Source organism: Carassius gibelio, chromosome B15 (genome assembly GCF_023724105.1).
Source record: "Carassius gibelio isolate Cgi1373 ecotype wild population from Czech Republic chromosome B15, carGib1.2-hapl.c, whole genome shotgun sequence".
In the NCBI taxonomy this organism is placed as follows: domain Eukaryota; kingdom Metazoa; phylum Chordata; class Actinopteri; order Cypriniformes; family Cyprinidae; genus Carassius; species Carassius gibelio.
Window position 1 is genome coordinate 11210288 of NC_068410.1, and position 24367 is coordinate 11234654.

Genomic DNA, 24367 nt, shown 5'->3' on the forward strand with positions numbered 1-24367 from the left:
GTGTGCTGTACACGCTCTTCACTCCTCATTGCTCCTGTCAGACTCTGTGGCCCCTGACTGACTGAACAGCTTTGGGATGAGCAGATGTCCGACTGTTGCTTTTAATGAAATCCCTTTGACCTTTGTTTGTGGTAGATTGAGCGTGAGTATTTGCATACACTTGAGAACAAATCAGGGACTCCACTCATTCAAACATATAAACCATATTGTAGACCCAAACCTAAAGCCCCATGCGCAATTTTGTGTAGACCCTGTGCTCCACCACTCAATCAGAGCAAACCCTCAAACGTGTTTTGCCTGACGAACAATGCAGGCTGTATTGTTTTAACCAAAGATTCTGCTTTGAGGCGTACATTTGAGCTGGTATACACACCCAAGCGTTTTGTATAATTGTCACTCAGATTTCTTTGTGACTGTCTGTTTGAACAGGTAACAAAAAGAATATGCAGCATCCATCTGAACCGAGCAGAGAACATAGTGTCCGAAGAAAACCATGGCCTACAAGCCACCTCTTCACTTCCACTCCAGTCAGTAGCCAATTCAAGACTCCTATTTTTCAGTCCGAGCCAGATGCGAGTTCATTGATCAACAAGCAAGTTCAGCATGAAGTCATTTCTGTGGCACCAAAGCACCAAATAAATGTTGTTCCTGACCTAAATGACAGTTCAGTTGAACCTCAACTTGAGCAGGTTTTTGTGATCCCTCCCTCTACTTCAAAGGACACCACCAGCGAAATGGACCATGAAGATACTGAAGAGGATGAACAAAGTATCTTCTACAGCCCTGAGCTTTTTGAAGGAGAAGAAGAGGAGGAGAAGGAAGAGACTACGGTGGTGGAAAAATCTCCTCCAGAAGTCAGCCATCCTCTCGCTAATAGCACAGCCAGTGTTCTTTTAGAGGATCTCGTTGGTTCAGAGGAAGTAAAGATGACATTGTCTGAAGATCTTGTGAGCAGCGCTATCCCAGACAACACAATGTTACAGGGTAGTACAGAGCAGGCAGGTTTAAACTGCGGGACGGATATTGGCGCCAGCAGTAGTCGGTTACGTAGACTCTCCAGATGTAGGCAGAAAAGGCCCAGCACATCAGCAGCATCAGGTAAACTCACCAACTATTTTAAACACGTGTCCCCAACTAGCCAACCATGCATCATTACAATTGATGACTGATGTCTTTTGTGTATGATGAAGAAAGAAAAGACCAAATGTATGCAAGTCTGTTGTGTCTTATTTGGTGTAATAATGAACATATTAATCGTGTCCCCAAAAAAATCAACATACGGCTTCTGATCTGTCTTTAATTAGCTCCTGAGAATATGTGTATCTTTTATAAGAATTATTAAAATAAGTGACAAGCACATCCTCCTCTCTGTGATGTAATGTCTTGACCGAGTTGATTTTAATGAGATGTATTGTACTGTGGGGGCTAAAAGGAGAAAGGAGGTGTGGGCATGGGGTGTACATGGCTTATTTCACTCGGCTGAGAGGTTCTGCATTTTTGCTCAGAAATTACAGCCCAGTAAAGTTTTATTTGTGTGAACTCTGAATGTAAACAGGGGGCAGCTGTGTAGTGCTGGGGGCCGGGGCGCCAAAGGGCATGCAGGTCTCTAAACTCTCACTAAAAGCTCTAAGAAATGGCAACATGTAAAGGATTATGTTTCATGAACACACAAATAACAACGCATTGAACCGAGCTAATTCTATAGTAAAGTATTTTCAATATAAGGTGGTGATTCAAATTATAATTATAAGTAGTAATGTTAGTTGTTTAATTACGAAAATAGCGTTTAATTAAAATGTTAATACTATTATAAGTATTTATCTTAAATCTAGATTAAAGCGAGGCTTATCTAATAATTCTGTTGCACCAAATTTTAAACCTTGTTTTAAAATAAGCAGGTTTACATTTAAACCATCACTTGGATCCTTGATTTATTTATAAATAATTTTAACTTTAATCCTTTTTCTCCATAAATTTAAACTCAGATTTAAATCTGATCTGCCTTCGAGTCCAGGATGTGAATCTGTCACTTATCTCGGTGCATCTCAGCATACGACGGAAAAGAAGACCGGATCGTGGCTGCAGCTCTCGTTTTGCACGGTCACGCTACACACTGAGATAATTAATTAATCGTAGATGGAGGTTTTAATCGAGGTTAGCATTCCAATCCACGATTTGTTCATTTAAGTTTAAAATGTAGTGGTACATGCAACACAACTCGGTTTAAAATAGAACCCAGAATAGAACCTAAAATTTTGCTTAATTTAATCCTTGTTGGTGCAACCCAGCCTAATGTTTTATAATGCTGCATAAAATTTGGGCTTTTGTATTTACAAGTTTTGTTTATATTTAAAAATAACATTACTCTTATTTCCGTGACTTGGAACAACAAAGAAAGCTATTATTATTATAATTATTACTGGTCCAACTTTATTCTAAGTTCACTATTAACAAACCATTATCTATCACCTTTGCTTCTATAAATTATTATTATTATTATCAAACAGGATTTCTATTCTCTTTCTTTGTGTACATGACTGTAAACAACAAAAAATATTTGCATTTGTTTATTGTTAAATTGTTAATTTAGAAAATGTATCAGTCACCAAATGGACAAACATTTCTACTAATGTCTATTAGCAGAACTAAAAAAAAAAAAGTAATCTTTGTATTTGAATGCATAGATAGGACCGTATGTGGTTACAGTGTTTGTTCCACATCTAAAGAATAATGCTTTTTTAGATAATATTTTTGAAAGGTGTTGTTACTGGCAGCAATATTCGAATAGTCTGACTGTGATAAGAACGAAAATGGACTCTAAAATATGTTATTACTCTCATTACGTTCCTAGGAACATATTAAATGACTTTTTTTTTCTTCTTCTGAGACTTGCAGAGAGGGGGAGGCTGTAGCAAATTAACCGCCATTAGCCTGACAAGATTTGTCTCGTTAGAGGGGCTTAAACGGCAACACCGTTAATGTGGGGGCAAAGGAAGGCATTTTATTAAAGCTCATCCTTCTTCATCTGCCCTGTGCAGAGGCAGCCAGTTCGTTATTGTAATTGCATGGCGGGCTGAGACCGGCCCATTAGTATCAATCTGAATGAGGATGCTAAAGGCTAAGGCGTGAGAATATGTGTAGTTCAAGACATCATAATAAGCTGTCTGCAGCCATGCATAACTGCAAAACAGTTGGACCCTGCCCCAGCTAGCCATTTATTAAACTAATAAACTTAATTGAATTAGCCTAATTCACCCCTTGTCTCTCCAGTATCAGTAAGGTTTTTTTTAATTAGAGCAGTGCTGTACAAGAAAGCTCATTCCACTGTTTTAAGCATTATTCTATTCAGGCATTATGATTTTCTCAATGCCCATTCTAAAGGTGCATGTGCTTGAATTCAGCAGGTCAAAGTTCAGAAACAAGCATCGGGGAGAGAGTGCCAGTGAAGTCCCAAGCACCACGCAAACTGAGCTCAAGGTCTCCAACCACACTTAAACTAGACTTAACCCAGAAAGTGAAAGGCCATATCCTAAATAGAAAAGAAAGAGAGCAGACACAAAGAGGTAACCAGCAGAAATTTGGGGGAGCGGAGGCGTCATCTGCAGAGAAATTAAAAAGGGAGAGAAGAACTAGTGAAACGGGCACTTGTATAACAGTTGAATCTTTGCTTCCTACACCTTTACTGAATGTACCTGTACTAAAAGACAGCTTAAAGACCAAGACAGGTAGGAATATCTGCTTATATGTCCTTAAATGTAATGTACTAACACATATCTTAGTATTTTGTATTTATTTCCATGATCCAAAAAGCAGGAATCAAAGTTCACAGATCATATTCAAGGAAGAACAGGCTCCCAAAGAGGCTTAAAATGGCATCTGAGGGCAGACTTTCCCAAACACAGAGGTTAGCCAAGTGTTGGCAGTTTGCAGTGGATGCTCAGTGTTTGAATTGTCCTTTTGTGACATGGGGCCTTTCTATTCCAGCAGTTATCCGTCAATCTGCCTTTGTGACTGAATTTGAACTGGAGTCCTTAACCAAGGTAAGTGAGACTAGGGTTCGGCTGCTGGCAAAACATACCACTCCACAGTTTCCTAGTGCTTTGTGCTCACCAAAACAGTATTTGATACATTTTTAACATGATCAGAACTTGTTTGTTCAGAGCATTTTGTTTACTGCTAAATGTAAATGGATGTGTGTTGGACACTACACACGTAAGGCAGTACTTTTGAAGTATTATTACCATTTAAAAACACTTTTAATATATTTAAAAACTACATTTTGAAAAGTAGCCTTCATTTAGTAAACTGTTTGCTTTAAGACCACATTCAAGTGCTTCACACCATTAATGTCCCATTGGGGTGTGGTTTGCATAAGCTCCTGCTTATGCAAACCGCCACTATCTGTTGTACCCTGTGTAGATCAGTGCAGTCTATTCACCTGACAGAAGGGCAAACGGGCCATGATGCATTTTGACCCAGCAAGGCCTTTCAGAGTGCCAGATAATTTACTTTTCTGGCAAAATTACTTATGTAGGCCGGTTGAATATTGCTATGTGTCACATAATTAATTACAGTTATTTAATTGTTTTATTTCCAAATTAGGAAATTACAGTTTGTACTGTATTAACCTCATATTTTTGGTAGAACAATAGACCAGTTTTATTTTCCCTTTTATAACCCATTTAAATTCTCAGTGATGAGGTTCTGTGTCACTAAGTGAAAAGGCTGAACAAACATGACCTCTGAAACATTAGCTTGTCTTTTTGCTGTTTGTGCTGGTCTGCTGACACCTAGTCAATATTAGGCCAGCACTTACTTCTGTGGTTATTTTAGGCGAGAGCGCGTAGATGCATGCGCCTCGTACACAAATATCTGCCATGTTCGTGTACAACACCATATGGAATGAATTCTTCAAACTGGGGGAACAAAAATCCTTATTGATTGGAAGTCCTTGAGCTTTAATTAAATCAATCAGAACCAGACAGGTACTTAGACAAGAAAAGGAAGCCATAAGGAACTTGAAAAACACAATGGAGATATAATAATAAAAGTCATTTTGTTGTTTGTGTATATTTTACAAATTAAAAACACTGTGAAGTCCAGTCTATTAGAGATCTATATCCAATATTGTATAAATCAGTTTATCATTCCATGAAATATTGATCAAAATCGTACAAGAAGGGCTTATTGGTTTGTTGGTATTAGGCTATTATAGTCTGCACCCCCACAAATGAACAGAAGTTTATTGATCCACAAAATCTTCAGTGGTTGAGTAGTCATAACTTTTTAGTGCGTCTGGTGTGTCTGGACTCATGTTGACCCATTAACTGAGGACAACATATTATAGTGTCAAAACACTTTTTTTTTTTTTTTTGCACTACTGGTCAAAAGTTTGGGGTTAGTAAGGTTTTTGTTTTTGTTAAGATCCAAATTAAATTGTTCAAAAGTGACTAAATATATTTAACAAAATGTTCTTCTGTTGAACTTTCCTGAAAAAAAAAACATTACAGTTTCTACAAAAATATTAATCAGCACAACTGCTTTTAACATTGATATTAATAAGAAATGTTTCTTGATAACCAAATCAGCATATTAGAATGATTTCTCAAGGATCATGTGACACTGAAGACTGAATGATGGCTGCTGAAAATTCAGATCTCAGGAATTAATGTTAAAATTTAAGTGGAAAAAAGAAAAATACAATACAATAGCGAGCATGAGAGACTTAATCATACGACACCAAAACATTTGAACAGTAGTATGTTTTTTTTGTTTTTGTTTTTTAGTAGAAATGTAACAATTATTTGGAATTCATGTCAATACTCTTCAGCTGATTAATAGATGATTATAAAAGACTAATATTAAGATTCCATTATCTTTTTTCAACAAAAATGTTGTTTAAATCACAAATTTACAGTATGAAAAATCGTATCATACAGGTAGTATCAGCTTATATCCATTATGGAACAATATATTGCCCAGCCCTATTATTCATTTATAAAAATAAAAACTCCAACCTGAAATAAATTTCAGTGTCACCTAATATATTGTTGATGCCGTTTCTGTTAAACTGTGAAAATACATTTTAAAATAAAAATTTTGCTTGTTTAATGTAAGGAAAAGATGCTACATGTGTGGAAGATGTCCTGTAGCCATCTTTATTACAGCCCACCACCTGCTTTAAACTTATGCTACAGTCGACTCTTGTCACCTTCCAGTGCTAGGCTCCCCCTGACAAATCCTCCACCCCTCTGGCCTGACCTCCATTTGGGTGTGTAGAATGGGACCGATACACTCCCCAGAGGTGTCATCCCATCATTCGCACAGCCACCATCACACCACGTTAAACATATCTCCCGTTGGTATGTAATGTTGGCTTCATCTGCTGTCCAGCCCTGCAATCCCTGCTCTCGGCCTTTTGTCTTTGTCTCAGAGCAAAGCTCGAAAGCTCTCAGAAGTGTTAGCCTCAGCCGTTTTACCTCTCAACGCTGTCCAAACTTTAATTCATAATGGGCGAGGACGTTGAGGGCACATTAAATAATTGGCCATTATTCACAGCCTGTAGGGAGCTCTGCGCACATGGCTTAGTTTGGTGGTTTTTAATGTGGAGAAGGAAGGTTGACAGACTCTGACCCCATTACGGAGGTTAACGTTATATTTGTAATTAAACTGGATCATTTTGTCTCATGAGAGGAAATTATCACGCTTCACTGAGTATAAAATGTGATCATTCAGAGCAGAGCTTTTCACTTCACTGCTTTTTGGATGAAACAAAAGAAAACATTGCTTCATTTATTTGCCAAATGACTAAGCCTTTTTCATATTGTGTTAATAACTTTTAATCACTTTTGAATATCTTGGTGGGGCTTTAGGAATTTGTTTTCGACCATAAGTTCATATATTTCGATTTATGTGGATGTTTTCTATGTCACAGCGCCTTTTGTATGTTAAGTTACAGAATCCAAGTTATCTGTACAAGATTTTTTTACCATCTATCTTTGACTCCCACCTTTATCCATTCTTCAATATGAGCAGTGGACTTGGATATGAAAAGGTAAACACAATGAACAGGACATGAACTCAGGTTTTATACTATATCTTAGGCCATGTGTCCCCGAGGCGTCACGTTGCATGGCAAAGGAAGCTGTTAGCCAGAAGCTGTGATAGCATTGTTAGGGCCGGTGGGTGGGGTGATGTTGTAACTGCTTGTGTTTTAGGTTTGGGTGCTTTAACTAGGAGTGGCTTGTGGACAGGTGGTTGCCTAGTCACTGAATGTTTGTTGCTACAGCAACAGTCTGCACCAGTCTTGATAAATCCTGTTTTTTTCCTCTCTCTCTCAAAGGGGGATGCAACTAGGCAGGTGAGGCGTAATCTATAATGTAATGGATAGCTAATCCTCATTTTGGTTAATCTGTCTGTCATGGTACCATCTTGTGCTGGCTTGGATGCCAGTTTTTACAGCCTAGAACCTGAATAAAAACGCTTATGGGCTGAAGAGGCTCTGTTAGAGGTTTAGACCTATAATCTCTGAGCTATAATTGGCTCATGAGCAGACAACGGCATTAAGGAACACACAAAGAATAAGTCTGATATGCCCCTTGTGTTTGGGTCTTTAAAACTAAAACAGTTTAAATTATTGTAAATGGTTGATTTAAGTATATGCAAGAGATATAGTGTATTACATTTTATGTAATTTTTGAGTTTGGGGGTCTGAAGGTGCTGTTGGCTGGTTTTGATCATCTTAGTTCCTAAACATCTCCCCCTCAATCTGTCTGCAGACACAGCTGTCAAATCTTGGCTTGGGTTATAGTTTTGGAGCCCCTTGAACAATAAACCCGGATTTCTTTCAGAGGTTTATTCAGAATTAGACGCTTAATCTGACTTAACGATTTGATAAGTAGACTGATCTGAGTATAGACATTCTTCATTGTGGTTCATCCTCTGTTGTTTTGAGCCTTTAATAAAAATAAAAAAATATTCGTAACCGTAATCTCTGTTAAATCATAGAAGCCAATGGTCAGTTAGGTGATTGAGTTTAACCTCATGTGTTATAGCTTAATTATAGTCGTAATTGAATTTGTTGTCAAAAGTATTTTTTCTTTTTTTTTTTTCTTTTTTTTTTTTACCGTGTCGAGTATATATTTTATTTATTTATTTATTTATTTATTTAACTTTTTTTATTTTGGGTTTTATTAATTAAACACTTATTTCGTAACTCCCTATTGTCATTTCCATTTGGTAGGAAATTGATTTCTTCATTATAAGAGAGAAATCATGTGTTGTCCGTTAATTAATACAGTTAAACATTGCTGTTGACACACATCAGTGAATCAATAAAATTGACTTTTTAATAGAGATGCTGATGGACCTTTAAATTGAACCAGGCAGTGTACTTCTTTCTTTGGAGGGACTTTATCCCAACTCGATCTGGACTCCAGCCTGTCAGTGTTTTAAAGTTATGTTTTTAAACTTTTATACTTTTATTTCATCTCCAGTTACTGTGTTTTCAACCCTTTTGGATCTAGCTGCTCCCAGTAGTCAGACACACCATGGCTTAGATTGATCAGAGACTTATCTGAATTCTTTCTTTGTGATTCAGGTAAAAGCATTGTCTGGTACAGGGCCACAGAGAACAGCAAATCAGCCAGACAATGGATAACAGCCTCTCATTGTCTTGTTCTGCTGTGGCATTGCTGGACTGCTCATATATTACCTCACATTCCCCTTTGTTTTGTGAGCTAGGTGCCTATAAAGTTGTCTGATTCCACCATGTGTTTTTAATTTCACTGTAGGCTGGGTGGAAGGCTTGTGAAGTTCACTTCTCTGAACTGTCTCCTCAGTGCTTGTCGTAGCGAGGATTACTTGAGCTACGAGCCTTGGCGGTCTTCATGCCATGCTATAAGCCCCAGCGCTCTCTCCTATTGGAGGAGAGAACACTCCTTCCTGCCCAGGGTGCTAAATAACCATTCTTGAGGGTCTGTCTCCTGCTCACTAAAGAATGTCAAGAGGCTAAATGTAAGGTTAAATGTAAATCAGCGACTATGGGCCTTGTTGGTAGACGTATCATGCTGTTAGTGATTTGCTGCCATCTAAATGCTGCAGACAAGATATTTTGTTTGATATCAGTGCAGGTCATAAATTCAATACAAGGTCCATTTAGTTCCTTAATATTACCCTTCATGTGTACATGTTTATCTTTGTTTGGATTGTGTTTAAAAAAAAAAGATACTGATCCTATGGTTTCTTTCATTGATATGACAGTGCTTTTTTGCGGACTTACAGTTCTCTACGTTTCTAGAGTGCAGTTAGACACACATCTTTAGGTGTATATTTCAAACTTTTCCCCTTTTTTTCTAGTTTAACTGCCAAATGAACATGCAACATTCACAGATTTCCACCTTATTTGAACTCTGTTGTAACTCTGCACAGCGCCATTTTTTTTTACTAAATATTTTGACTAATGTGATACTGATTTAAGATATGGATAATTTAAGTACAATGGTTGTCAATCTCAGCCATTTTGATTCCTGGTCCCATTTTCCATAGTAATCATGGCTGTTCATTATTTGGTGAATGAGAATTAAGGGTAAGGATTAAAAAATATATATATACTTTTACTCAAACATTTGTAATCCCTAAATAAAATGATTTAGAGCTTGGTGTAACTTTTTAGTTGTGAGGCATGAGTTTACAGATATGCATTACCTAATTTAAGTCCAGTTCACAGAAATGTGCTAAATTATTGTAGGCAGTGAGTTAGTTTTAATACTAATAATTACTACTTGATCACTTGTAACACTTTACAATACAGTTTTATACATTCACATTAGTTAATGCTATAATGTGAAATAACAGTGAACAGTACTTTTACAGATTTTTTTAAGTTCATTTCTGTATTAATGCATTTTTGAAGTTTCAAGTGGTGTATAATGAGCATATATTAACAAAGAACATTTGTACGTTTATAAGTTAACTTTAAACTAATAAACGTTTTATTAATAAATTATACTGGATGTTACCAAATACATTTTTTTATATAATAATCTTAATTACATTGGTGTCCACATATACTTTCTCTTTTTTTCTGACATATGCAATGTGCCAGAGCACCATTACTAAGTAAACAGTAAGCATGTTCTTAACAAGTCGATTTCAGCGATTTCATCAGAGAAGCCAATCAATCGTCTACTGTTAAATCCAGCTGCCAGCCCCCAGAATGATGGATGCTTCATCTGTTTGCAGAGGTTTGTGTGGAAAAAAATCTCCAGGCTATGAGAGAATGCCCAACTCCTCCTCTCTCTGGTTAAGTGTCAGAGCTTGCAAATGAGTGAAGGAAACCTAAGTGAAAATTGAATGCTTTAGAAGCACGTACGCGCACCCGTGAGCGCATTTGTGTGCCTCGCTAGAATGTAGGTGGTCTGTGGCTGTGTAAATATTGGAAGCTCTGAGACACAGTGTGTCAAAACACACACGGCTTCAAGTGCCACGCTAATGAATGGGGGCCACATGTGGAGTGCCACGGCGGTTTGTTTAAGCAAATGAACTCTGCTGACAGACATCTGCCCTAATGTGCAGGCAGAGACAGCTCCGATGCAGGATTTATACACAGACACACATACTAAGACGCACCCTTCCCCTTCGTGCCTCTGTGTCGAGAGGCAACTTCACAGGCCTTTCAAAGTGGCAGCCGAACGGCAGAGGCACTCTGTGTGCTGACAGACAGACTGTGTAAGAGACAGAGGGTGGGTGAATTATGCATGCACACTTTTTCCCAACACTCTTACACAGTATACAAGCATTGTGAAAAAGGCAATTGTATATTTTGCCTCTTTTCTGCACTTTTTTTCCCTGTTGCCTTTAATCCGGCTCAGCGCGACCCAAGATCAGTGGTGTTCATTTTCAAATTGATAAAACCGGTTTAAGGCCTTTCAAAGATGGAAGTTTAGCATGTGGACACAAGCCAACATTGCCAAATGTCTCAAGGTTTTCAAAAGATTCAGTACAACAAAGATCGAATGAGTTATGAAGAACTAATGAATTGCCATCTGAAGCGCGGCTGTGTAAAGCATGGCGTTCAGCGCAAATTTAAAGCGCATTTTTTCCTAAGTAGTTGACTTTAAATTTTTACAACTTCATTGAAGCATGACTTTTCTTTTTTTTTTTATACTTCAAGTTTCTTCTGCAATAAACTTTGGCATTATCTTAGAATGAATACCATTTTGCAGTAATGTTCAATTCATTAACATTGGTTAATTTATTAAGTGTCCGGGTAATTCTCTTTTTATAAAATTTTTTAGTCTAGGCTAATGCTCATGTATTTATTCAATTTATTTATTTCTGTTCTTAATTTAAAAGTACTTTTTTAAAAGTTCAGCTTGTTCAGAAAATAGTTAAAAACAGTTTACTTACCCAAAACATTTATTAAATCAAACTCGTTAATTTATTAGGTTTTTTGTTTATTGCATTTTGTTTTGTGTGTTAGCCAATGTAACATTGTTTTTCCACTGTAATATTGCAGTTATTAGTTTATTAAAATGCATGAAAAATGGAAATGTAAAAAAATAATGTATATAGGTTACCATTTACAGAGATTAAGAAATGCTTTACATGTTTTGTTTATTGTTAGTTCAAGATTAGAAGTTAGATTAACTAATGTCACAAATTGAACCTTATTTTGAAGTGTTGCGGAAGGTAACAAGTTAGATTTCCTCACAGTGAAATAAAAGTTGATCAGAAGCAGGTGTGACTCCCAAGTCAAAGAGATAAAATACCATCACTTTTAATACAATATCTCCCAGCTTAGTACCAGGAATCACACCCAAAAAACTAAATGGTGTCAGAACAGCCCCAAGCCAGAATCTTCGCAACAACAAGAGAGGTGATACCTTAGAAACTGAAAACAAGTCAGTGTTGTCTTTTTCCAAAAGGATGAAAGGCACTTTTGTAGTGAAAGGATCCGTGCTCAGAAGTTTGTATGCTTTAGCAAGCGAGGGATTACTTATGTAAAATAACAAGGGGAGGTGTCAGCACAGGTGCCTCTCACTGTTTTGAAGCTCCATTGGCCGAGGTCCAGAAACACTCACGCATCTGCAGCTCCCCTCCCTTCCTCTGCGTGTCAGCGCACAAAGCCCATGGGCTTTCTGACAATGAGAGCATCGCTGTCGCACCAGGAGAACACCTCGAAAGCAAACACCACCATAGCTGGCCACAAAAGCGACAAGGGAGCACTGCACTTTTATGCCCCTGAGTGCCTTGTTAGGGGCACAATGACTTGCAGGCCTGGACAGCAGGTGTTACATTAAAGCGCTGCTCTGATGTATTGTGGCCGTCTATTCGCACTACGACCTGTATTTGCTTTCTCTTTGACTTTGCAATCACACCCAACAAAGCATTGTTTTTGAGAACACAGGAAAGTGCAGTGATAAGCTTTGTTTTCAGTTATGTTTATAAAGATTGAGGTGCTCTCATACTCGGCATCTCCCACTTCTTCTTTTGTTTGCTGAAAACCAAGCCAATCCGTTTCTGGTTGACTTTTTTTTTTTTTTTCTTCAATGAATGTGATTTACAGCTATTATGTATGTTTATTTTTAAAATTGTAAATAGGGGTTGGTAAGATATATATATATATTTTTTTTTTTTTCAATGCTCACCATAGTTTCATTCATTTGCAGCAATTAAAATGACATTTAGACAACTGTAAAATTAAAATGACCGTTTGTTTTATTTTAATTTAAGTAATTTACTCCTGTGATGGCAAAGCTGTCTCCTGAAAACTCCTGTAAGTGTTCAGATGCCATTTCTCCAGACTTCAGCATTACGTAATCAATCAAATCATTTTAACTAATGCTATTTTTATATAATAATATATTAATAAACACAATACTTTTCACTCACATTATTTGATGAATAGATTTAAAATTGAAATTCAAATATTTTGTAAAATAATAAATATCTTTAATATCATTTTTGATCGATTTAATATTTTTTTTCTGAATAAAAGTAATTATTTTACAAAATCACCCAAAAAACTTGACCTGTTTGAAAAATAATGTTTATATATGTATCTCATTTTGTGAAACCATTTTAAATAGTTAGTTAAATACATTCATTCATTACTAATATGTTAGGACATTTATTTATTCATTCATTCATTCATTAAAGGTCAGTAGATGGCAGTATGCTCCACATCATTTCTGTTTTCCCAGCATAGTCTGGTTTACATGCTTTGTCTTACAATATCTACATCCTGCCTTTCATAGTCATTTGAAAAGCTGATGACATCTTTGACTGCAGCAGGATTTTAACAGTTTACATGTCACAACAAAGAAGCACAGCTGTCTCTGCTTGACATAAATATGTACAAATATGCTTCTGCACAACTGGCATTCATTGCCTCCTTTTCTGCTCAATCATCTCATACATGGTCATCGATTTAAGCTGTGATGTCAACTGTACACTCTTGAACTCCATAGCAGCTCACTGGCTGTGTACTGCTGGTGTGTTATGAAAAGCAGGACATGTTTTCTGTGTATGACCTCAGAGGGCACATGCTTGGATTGGCTGGAGAACTGCGTTCTCCTAAAGGCCCAAGAGGGGTCATGTGACAGCAATTCTGTCATCATGTGATAAAGCCTTCGCGATCCTCTTCTGCTTTCCTATGAGTTAACGTTTGCACCCAGACCATGAGAGACAATGAATTGCCATTAGAAACGAGAACATGTTGATAATTGCCATACACATATCCTGCAGCGCCGCTGAGCTCTATCTTTGTTGAGGCCGTTTGCAGAATTAGGGGTGAGTCGGAGGCGTTAAAGCTTGGGATAATGAGAAGGCAAACAGGATTATTGACATAGACACAAAGAGAGCTTTAGAGGTGTCTCCACCAGCTGTGTGAACGTAGCACACACTCCCAGTGCACTGGGAGGTAGGTAAGATCATCACAGATATGACTGAAGCTGTTAACCCTGTCACGTTCAGACCATTTCCTGGCTTTAGAGTTATATTAGTATCTTTGTGGGCAAATATGACCCAGATATATCCATTAACCTCATTTTTAGGGTGCTTTATATGAATGGCGCCATCATTGTCTGTTAATTGGCTTTCATTCGTGACCCACTTTTTGCCCGTGAGGCTTCAGCTCCCCGTTGTGCATCTCCAGTCATGTGTCCAATTGTGAAGTGAAGGAAGGAGGAGGGACAGTGCATCTCTGAGTTTGCCGATTGGATAGTTGCGCTGTTTCTAATTACCTTCCTCTTTGGTAGCGCCAAAGTGTCACCAACATGCTCACTTCACCCTGTCATTTTTTTCACCATCAGTAAACGCCTTCTCACCCCATTATTTTACATCTCATTTGATTGCAGACAGGGGGCACTGTCCGCTTACACTTCTGCTCACCTCTTTATGTTTATTCAAATAGATGGACTTTCCTCTTTACGATTTGGGAGAGTCGCGTGAAGATTTACTTATCGCTAAGTGGATGATATGTAAGTTCGCCAATGGTGCGAGGACATCTGCTTCTGAATCTCGTCTCATAGAGTACCGGCTGTTCAAACTCCTGGAATCCTCCACCAATCAGCAATGCAAACACAAGCAAATGTCCCTCCTTTGTATCAGGCAAATCATTCGTCTGTCCTAGCAGTTTTCACCAAAAATGCTTTGTCTACCGGAGCAGGCTATTGTGTTCTGGCGTACTTGGGAGGATTTTGGAGTTTTAAAGTGTGTAAGGGAAGATTATAAGGACGTCTTGCTGAAGAGGCAAAGAAAATGAAAAGAAAGCACACATTGCTGACCCCCCAAAACTAATTGAGTGTCTAAAACAACAAGGTTTCCCAGGGGGACTTGACTTGTTGTTTCATAAGTGTTAGCTAACATCATCTTGAAAGCATGCAAACACTGATCCTTCAATGCCCATCTCTAGACCAGAACAACTTTTTAGGCCTAAATTCATCTCCTGGTGTTTTAATCCTGATGTCCAGTTCTGAAAATACAAAGCAATTTTTTTATATATTAACATAACTTAAATTATAATAATTTTGATATATTAAAAAAAAAATTAAATTGAATTTAACTGATCGTTTTAAAAGTGTATCAAACGTATATTTTCTGCAGCCGTAAAAGTCTTTTTTTTATATAATTTATGTATATTTGGGTGTTTTGTTACATTTTACAGCCATAACACTTAAATATTCATAATCGATTACAAAAATATTAGGAATAAAATAAAATAAAGATGGTTTCTCACTGTATTTTTTATAACATTTTGTTAATTTGTGCAGAAAAACATAAGTGTAGCATTTGCTGGATGTACAAGTACTTGTGTTTTTCTGTAAAATATTATAGATTCTATGCTAATTCATACTTTGCACTTAAAAATTTTGTATATTTTTTCACTGTGTGTATGCCAAGGTTACAGCTTTAGCTGCAGCTGTTATTACAGTACTTTTACTGTAGCATCCTTAAACATACCATAAGTTCATAAGTGATAAAACTGAGCCTCAACATCCCAGTGTGTCTATTAGTGACAGCAAAGGTGAGATCAGATGCAGTGTTTCCTTCACACGGTAAGGTATGTTTGCTCGCCTTTGATTTTCAACAGCAAACAGTTTTTCTGATGACAAAGGAATAAAAATGATTTTGAGTCACGCAATTCTATGTCATGGATGTCTCCTCCTCTGTTGCGCTGTACACAATAGCCTCTGGCTTGATAGCTCCGCTTAATCTTGCTCATGAACCAAAATTTAATTGTTAACAGTCAATATTTACCCGACTAACAGTTGAGCCTCTTTAAAACTTGAAGTTTAGAGTGATGTTTTATATTAGCAATCAGATTTCTAATGACAGCAAGGGTGTTACTGCTAAAAAACAGAGAAAGCCTAAGGATTCCCCTTCTCACACATGTTGTCACTTGAACAAAAGAGTTGTGTGCTCTCTCACTCTTGTGCTCATAGTGTATACACAAACACACAACACAAAGACCAATGGGACAGAAGCTATGAGAGTAATCCAAAGAGCAAACAAGGGTGGGTACTGGGAAGCTGGGAGAAGTGAGCAAAGCCATGAGTTTGGGGAGAGGCTAGAGATGTATGTTTCTACAGGCTTCACCAAGCTTATATCTAGTCAGACTTCACCAAAAGTGTTTTCCAGCTCAGCGTTTTATTGATTTAGATTAGCACCATTAATAAATAGTTAATTATGTTTCAATATTTTCTTCTCACTGTTAAGCAAAAGATAAATATTAATAAGTGATTCATCGGAGAGAGTGCCACCTGCTACTAACAGTACTGTTAATACTTTCTCTCACGAAGAGGGACTAAGAGTGTTTGTTTTATCTTAGGATCATTCATCCATTTTCAACAGCTTATGTGATGCTTTCACTTATAAATGATTGTTTTTGCTGTAATATTTCTGGTTCATACATATATTTTGGTAAAAACTAACCTAAAAGCTTCAACAAACTGGCCACTAATGGATTTATTATTTATAGATTTGTGTGTGCTTTGAGTTCACAACATGCTTTTTCAATCGTCTTCATGCACGAACAGATTGTTTGCCATGCATGTTTTGTACACTGACAGGATGTCAACTAAGCCTGCACTTTAGACACCCGGCGATAGTCCACTCTTGTGACACAAGGATGTTTGCCGGCTCAATCCGGATGAGAATGAAGAATTGAAGGAGACAAGCTGTTGCGTCAGTTGGGGGATAGAACAACTTACCCGACTCGTACTGCCCTTTGGCTAATTTATAAACGAATCACACTGGCCTAGAGAACGTGACCTAAAAGAGCAAATGATGCATTTATCATTGTGCATCAGTTATATTTTACTGCACCAAAGATCTCTTCTCACCGTTGGCCAAGTCAACCACCGTAAGCTCCGCCCCATTCTGGTCTAATATCAGGTGATGAGATCTTGAGGTCACATTCTCAGTCGTTCTCGATATCCATCAGTGTCAGATTCCAAACCACACTGCACCTGACCTGACATGCCTTGCATTTGGTGTGTAAGATGACAAGATAAAGGCCTGAGCCATATACAAAGGTCACTGAGAATATGACCCCTTTCAAAATTGAGAGTGTAATCCATGATAGTCAGGAAACTGTACCTAACCGGAGAGGAAAAACTTAGTCAGCATGTCTGAAAGAGTAAAAGAAATATCAGACTGCTTTGTCTAATTCAGAAATGATTAACAAATAAAGTGGGAAACAAAAGACCATGCTAAAAGACAAGTCGAGAGGTATTATGTGGTATGTTTCCCTGTTTGCCCACTGTCAATCTCACTCTCTAGTGTTTTTAGCCTGACCTGAGTGGGTCGCGTTTCTTTTGTTCTTGCGTTTTTTGTTAATTAATGGTGAGGAGGTTGTGTAATTGGATTTATTTGTCATTTGGTTCATGCAAGTGATTGACACAGTGCTGTTTATTTAGCATAAATGGTGTGCCATGTCGGTTACAAAATGCATGGACACGTTAAACTATTTCAGCAGCAAGTTTCATGGTTGATTTCACTACTAAAGTAGCATTATTCTATAGAAAGGAATGTGTTTTCATGCTTTGTTCAGCCTGTCAAAAGGTTAGATTTTTTATAAGATATTAAAGCATGTTGGGACAACATGCCAAATGTGTGGACGTATCAACCTCCAGTGGAAGAGTCATTGTTTTTAATCAGACTTGGTTGACTAGAGGTGGTACCATACCTTACCATATGTTCATAATTATAATTTTTTATTGTTTAGTTTAGTTTTAAAAAATAAATTTGTTCTATTTTAGTTGTACTTTAAACTCTCTTTTTATATTTAAAATATAAAATAGATTTATGTATATTTATATAAATTGAGCCTTGTACAGGAGTCCAAATTTCCCTCCACATTTTAATTTAGAATGACACGCAGACTTAGAAATCTCTGCTACATCTCTACTGCCTCAGTACAAATTCCTTTTTGATTTTTTTTTCTCATTGTTTTTCACATGGTTTTGAATATATCCGGAACATCTAAGAAAATCTTAACAGCTGCAGAAACATTACAATCCAGACTGTCTTTTTGCGTTTGCTACAAAGTAATCAAATTTGCTGTCTTGGGTGGCAGACAGTTATCTGTGCCATCAGAGAACAGTCTGTGAACTGGAATCTCATTCTCAGCACTGATTCCACTGCCTGCAGCATATTTGCCTTTTCATACAGCCATCTGATATGTTTTACACTTCTAAAGCTTTCTCAGAGTTACCGTATTTTACAGTTTATACCATTTGATGATTTGCGTTTCGTGTGAAAGGATGGTAATGGAAAAATTGTTTTGCTGGTTTTGTCTGTGAGGTTTAAAGATTAGAATCAAGCTTTGGTATAAAAAAAGGGTTAGGCAATCTTATTTCCATTCTATTGTTATTTTGATGGGTTTCAAAAATTATGCTAAGAAACTGCCCAAAGCTGAAAATATCAGTGAGTGAGAAACCTGAATTCATACAGTAAACTTGAATTTTGCTCATTTGATGTGAAGAATTTTATTTGAGGTTTGGGCCACTGCAGCAGCTCATATAGAAAGCCCTTCTTGCTTCAGTAGCTGTTTCTTTTGTTCTATGTCTATAAGCCATACCAAACACACAAATTATGACCTGAATAGCACTTGAAGTAAACACACGTCTGTGACTGAAACAACATTCTTCTGCTCTCTTAGGACTTTTCAAACTCATTAAGAGTGGTCTAACCTTGGCATCTTTGTTTGCATAGCACTTCTACTAATATACAACCACCCACCATACTGAAAATGAGGCCTGTTGAAACACATAAGGGTATGAGAAAGATAATGTGTTCACTGGCACTGATCGTGACGATGACAGCTCGACCGGTCACTAATCTTGTGACCTTTCAAGCGTTCTTCACATACCCACCATTCCTGCAGTGTTTCAATGGTGTCCAAGCACGACATGAAGGTGTATTGCCCTTCATTCCGAGCCTCAACGCAGATGCCTATGTGAATTGCCACTTTATCTGTTTTGCTTGGCTGCTTGTCAAAGGTAGAAACATTGATTTAGATGTAATACAGTGTGCTCCCTTTATCTTTTGAATCTTAACAGTATATGTAATCTTAACTTGTTTACCCTCATTACCTCTGGAGGGAGTCAAAACAAACTAGAGGGCACGAAGGTAAGCTACACAAGACTGAGCAGAAAATTCCCAGCTGAAATTCGGGTTGTTGTTGAACTTTAATGCTGATGAATGCTCAGAAACCAATGGTTTAAGTAAAGTAAGCAAGTAAATACTGACTAAATATTAATGCTTTATTAGCTTCATTTTAGAACATTTTATTGATTTAGAAAAAAGACCTTTAATGCATGTGGTTTTCCTGTATAGCCACTACACAGGCCCACTTTTTCGTGCAGCTTGTCAACATGAAGCAGTAGACACCTGTTCCCACCAAGGTGCCATATCAGCTCAGGACAGCTTTACATAAGCCAGCATGGATGAGCTTCAAATCACCTGTAAAGACTCTCTGAGCATTAACTGAGGACCTTAATCCTCTAGTTTGCCTTCCATCGCAGGCTTAGGGCACATACAGCGCCACAAGTTGGCATCGCTTTTGGCCAAATGCCCCGGAAAAGTACATTTGTCCTTTGTTAAATTCAAATTTTGTTTGTGCTAAACGCATACTCTTAGATCTGTCTCCCAACTATTTATATACATTAGTGATTCTTTTGTACATGGAGAAATCTTTCCACGTTGTTTTTCAAAGTAAAAAAGAAAAATGTTAATTACTGTGTCTTATGGATCAAATCTGCAGTTTTTCGGCTGTTTTTCTAAACAAATGATATTTTCGTGTAAGAAAAGTGCTTGATTTTCTTCTGTCCCATCTCAATGTGTAATGATTTCTGTAATGGCTTTTATCTACTTTGATTCCAGAACATCATCCTTATTCGTTTAACGTGTCGTATTCTGTACTAAACTGATTGCGTATGCTGCTACCCTGAAACTGTGAGTTTTCCAGAAAGCCCACAGGTGGACGTGGCAGATGACTCACGAATCCAATCTGCTTTAGTTTTATTTTTATTTGCCCAGTGGATCTGGCTAATTAGCATTACAGGCTTTGCTTAGCAAAGCGTGCAAAATGACAAACAAGGTTGTATTATGCTCCTCCTTTAGCCAGGTAATCACTTTTCGATGGTCTTATCCCCTCTGCCTGCTCTGTCTGTCACTGGCGGCCTGATCTTCCATAAGCTGTATTTGTCAAACTAAACACTTGATCTGTGCATAGGCATCAGCTGGAGGTGAGGTCTTGGGAGGCAAAGAATCTCAATTGGGATTTTAAAGAGGACAAATGAATTAGCCAGGGGCTTTGCAGTTGCTTTTTCCAGGCTAATCCCAAGATCTTCTCTCACAGTTTATGGGATTGCCAGCCTTTCCTGGGAGCAACATTATAAGTGACAGAAGTGATTCTGGAAGACACGGGCCTCAGGTTCTGTCACCAATTACTTACTATCCATTTAAACTTAACATTACATGTTCACTTCCAACGTTGTTCTTCCTTGTTTTGTTTAATATGGATAACCAATAACTTGTCACAGAAACAGTGTCATTAAATTACAACCTTATTTGTCCAACACCTCAATGGCTCTGCAGTAACCTTGCTCAGCCAGTAGAGGGGATTGGCACTCTAGATGGTTGAAAACTGGCAGGCATTCTCCTTTCCTTACACACAATACCTTGTCTATTTGAATAGACCTGTCCATATTCATTAAACCAAAGTACTTTCCACACCATATAGCCCCTATTGAGTCTTTTCTGTCAAGTCTTGACTTCATTCATTTGTTATTTTGGTCAAATAAACGGAATATGTGCTGTAGTAACAGAACTGGTACAAATGAGGTAAGCATAAACAGTGTCTCGAGCTTAAACAAATTGGTTTTCCACTTCCTTAAATGACTAATGCCTTTAAAGGAGTTCTGATGTGGGAGTTGGACCTGTGGAAGGAAGGAATCTGTTGTTGTAAACGCATTTTCGTCACTAAGATGCTGTGTACTCGAGGAGGCCCCCTCAAGATCAAATGCTGCACCTTGTTCTCAAAACCAGCAATGCCTAATTGTGTGTCTGGTCATGTGACTAAGGAATCTGAGGAATCTTTCCTTTGATCTGTACAGCTGCTCTATCACTGATAAAATACAGTGGTAAGCAGACTCAGCTACTTTAATCATTGATTGGTTGCTTTATAGGTCATTTGTATGCTGCAACAATCCTCTCGCTGGTTGGTTTACTCAGTGCAACACTTCCTGCCTTTCCTTTTGGTTCTCTGCACACGCTCTAAGATGCTGGGTTAAGATTGGGGGGAGGGCTTCAGAAAGGGGCAGCCCTTGGTGTTTTAACAGCTGATTGGCTCTTTAGACCCAACAGAAACTCTGTTGAGAGTGCAGAGGTGGAGTATTGAAGTGCACAAAGACGTATCATGCTTTAAAACGCTTAATTTGCCATTCAGAAACCGCACTTTCTGCACCCGCACAGGTTTTCATGCTAAGCCATGGTTGGCCAGCAAATGGGATGCCACAATGAGGTAATGTGAAGACTATGTATGTGTAGTCCTCAAATCCAACCGCAGCAGTTTTTATAATCATATCCTGTTTTCTAGAAAATCTTCGTATTCCAGTGAAGTATGTAGTTGGATACAGATCAACATTGTTCACTTTGTGAAGCTTTGTTGTGATTGGTTAAATAGCCTTTTATAAAAATTAGGCCCAAATTTGAGCTTGTTTGTTGCCTGTGTTCTTCTGCCATCGCAGCACACTATATATCAACCTCACAGGCCTTTATATAATCCGATGGATAAAAGATTAATCCATCCACCAAACTGGTATGTATATTATACAATTATTAATTTTTATTGGTCCTTTTATCCAAAGCCACTTAGCAATGTTGGACCCCAATTTTCTACAGTTGGGTTTATGTTTTATTGGAGTCAACCAGATGTACCTTTTGATCAAGGGATACCGCCTTGAGTTGGACCTCTGAATCTCCCAATTTGGCCTCCCCCCTGAAGCCCACCCTCTTGTTTGAGATCAGTCAACCCCCCTCAGTTCCAATGCAGCAAGACCACAAACAACTCCAGCTTGAGGGATTATGACTTTGTTTTTATTCCAAAGTCACCGAAAGTACAAAAAGCAACTTAGACTTGACAGCGTTTATGCCTACTGCGATGGGCAGGTGAGGCACAAAAAGGGCTACATGAGGTGCCCCTCCCGTTTCAGTCACCCCCTTTTTTTCCCGAGAGTGTTGGCAGGCCCTCTGAATGCAAAGCTGTCCGGTTGCCCCAGCGGATCTGGCTGCATGTGGATCGAATCAGAATTATCCACTAATTGACTATTTACTGGGCTCCAGAAAGGCCATAATGGACTTGATATTAAATCTCCTCAAAGTATTTAAAGCGTGCTTCTGAGTGCTCCTTCGAAGAGCTGATTTCCAACGTTTTACAAGGAGGAGTGACTTAAGCTGCTGGGTCAGAGAGTTGCCTTGCCAAGGCGGCTCTCAGACAGGATTTAGGGACGACAGTGGGAAAGCTGCAAGTGGAGGGCAAGGGAGATCTCCTCCAATGAGTTCCAGATGCCCCCCCGAGTCTCAATGTAGATAGATACTACAAGCTGGAGTATTCTATGAGAGGCTTAAACCTGGCTCTGTTTTAATGGAGATAGACGACTTTTTATGTGGAAAGTTAAATCGCATGAATCTTATAGGTCCAGTTTGTCTTTTTATGTGCTACCAAAGCTTGGTTAAAGAAAAAAAAAAAGACCGGCTAAGTTTTGATCAGATGACAATGAGGGCTCTTTTTAAGTGATCCTAGATTTATCAGATGGGATTTGGTAAGGGAGAGTGTTTCAGTTTTTAAAAGCATATTAAAGTACCACATGACACTTCCTGTACTTGAACCCAGTCAAATACAGAACAGCTCTCCATTGAAGTTATGTATGATACAATGGCTATTTGCTTCATGCTCATATGTTCTATTACTCTGTTGGTACTTTATGGGATTCATTTTTGGATTGTGTATCACTCATGTAAATCAAAATGTTTTTGGAGCATTTCAAAGAGCCAGAATCTGATGTTCTCATTTCCTTCCTTCCCCTTAGATCTGCTTAGTTTCATCAGCAGTCAAGTTCTCTACAATCAATACCATGGGACCCATTCGGAGGAATCAACTGCATTTCCCATTTGCCTTTTAATGTCCCTTTTATTTTTATCACAATTTATTTTTATCGCAATATTTTTTATGACTGTGTTCTTCCCTTATGTTCTGAGGAAACCTGCTTTATACAAATCAGCTAATTTTTTAGTTGATTGTAGTTAAATAAAGTCACAAAAATCACACATAGCACTTCTGTTCATCAATGAATCGAAAGTAAAACATACTGTAGTTTAGCAGATACTCTCATCCAATGTTTTGTTTAGTTGTAACATTAGCATATATTCATTATAGAATTGTGGATTATTAGTATTATTATTATTATTATAAATATTATTTCATACATTAGAGCATATTTCTTGTGGCGAACCATTATAAAATAAAAATAGACACGTCCAAAACAATATTCCCCTTTTTTATATTTTGTTATTTTTCTTACGACTGGTAGCTGATATTAAAATAGCAATTATTTTCTAATAAATTTGTTCTTAAAATCATCCTTAGATATTAATTAGATCATTTAAGTCAGATTCTATTGTGAGTAACAGCATGGCAACAAAGTAAACATGTCTCAACAACGCAACCAATTATCGTCCAATGGTCCATAAATACCACATCTGACATTTCTGACTCGAACACATTCAGGTGAGTTAAATTTTGAGTGTTTTCTGTAGATCATTATTTTCAATTTTAAATTAAGTCTTGTTAATTTAGCATCGTATATGTGACCCTGGACCAAAAAAACAGCATTAAGTGTAGACATCATCTGAAAGCTGAATAAATAAGCTTTCCATTGATGTATGGTTTGTTAGGATAGGACAGTATTTGGTCGAGATACAACTGATACAAAGAGTGCAAAACCTAATATCCTAATGATTTTTGCCATAAAAGAAAAATCGATAATTTTGACCCATATAATGTTTTTTTGGCTTTTGTGGTTCAGGGTCACATAGACTGCAGAAAGCAAGTGTTCAAACAGGAGGCCTTGGAAACCATGCTACATAATGAATTCATTATAGGAAATTACAAAAGGTACAGTTTATTCAACGTGTGCAAAAAGCCTGAAATATCTATGGATATAATTAGCCACATGCTGAATTAACTTTCTTTTTTGTCAGTTTTCCCATTTTAGATGAAGTAGTGTGAGTAAATTTACCACTATATGCTCCCTTAACACATCCTGTTTTCATTCATTAGAACCGCAATACCAGTGAT

The 24367-nt window shown here is 37.6% G+C and overlaps 1 protein-coding gene across 11 annotated transcripts in view; it reads left to right on the forward strand.

Annotated features, from left to right (window-relative positions):
• brip1 (BRCA1 interacting helicase 1) overlaps positions 1 to 23337 on the forward strand; it is a 53789-nt gene extending 30452 nt beyond the window's left edge. For 3 of the 11 annotated variants that reach the window (XM_052576920.1, XM_052576922.1, XM_052576921.1), the window contains exons 20-24: positions 430 to 1098; positions 3402 to 3725; positions 3811 to 3904; positions 3985 to 4040; positions 23100 to 23337. In XM_052576920.1, the coding sequence (XP_052432880.1) occupies positions 430 to 1098; positions 3402 to 3725; positions 3811 to 3904; positions 3985 to 4015 (1118 nt within the window). In that variant the 3' untranslated portion in view covers positions 4016 to 4040; positions 23100 to 23337. Of the gene's footprint in view, positions 1 to 429; positions 1358 to 3401; positions 3726 to 3810; positions 3905 to 3984; positions 4041 to 23099 lie in introns of those variants that run through there. The other 8 variants (XM_052576928.1, XM_052576926.1, XM_052576930.1 and 5 more) reach the window with 6 other exon arrangements.
• Positions 23338 to 24367: the final 1030 nt, after the last annotated feature.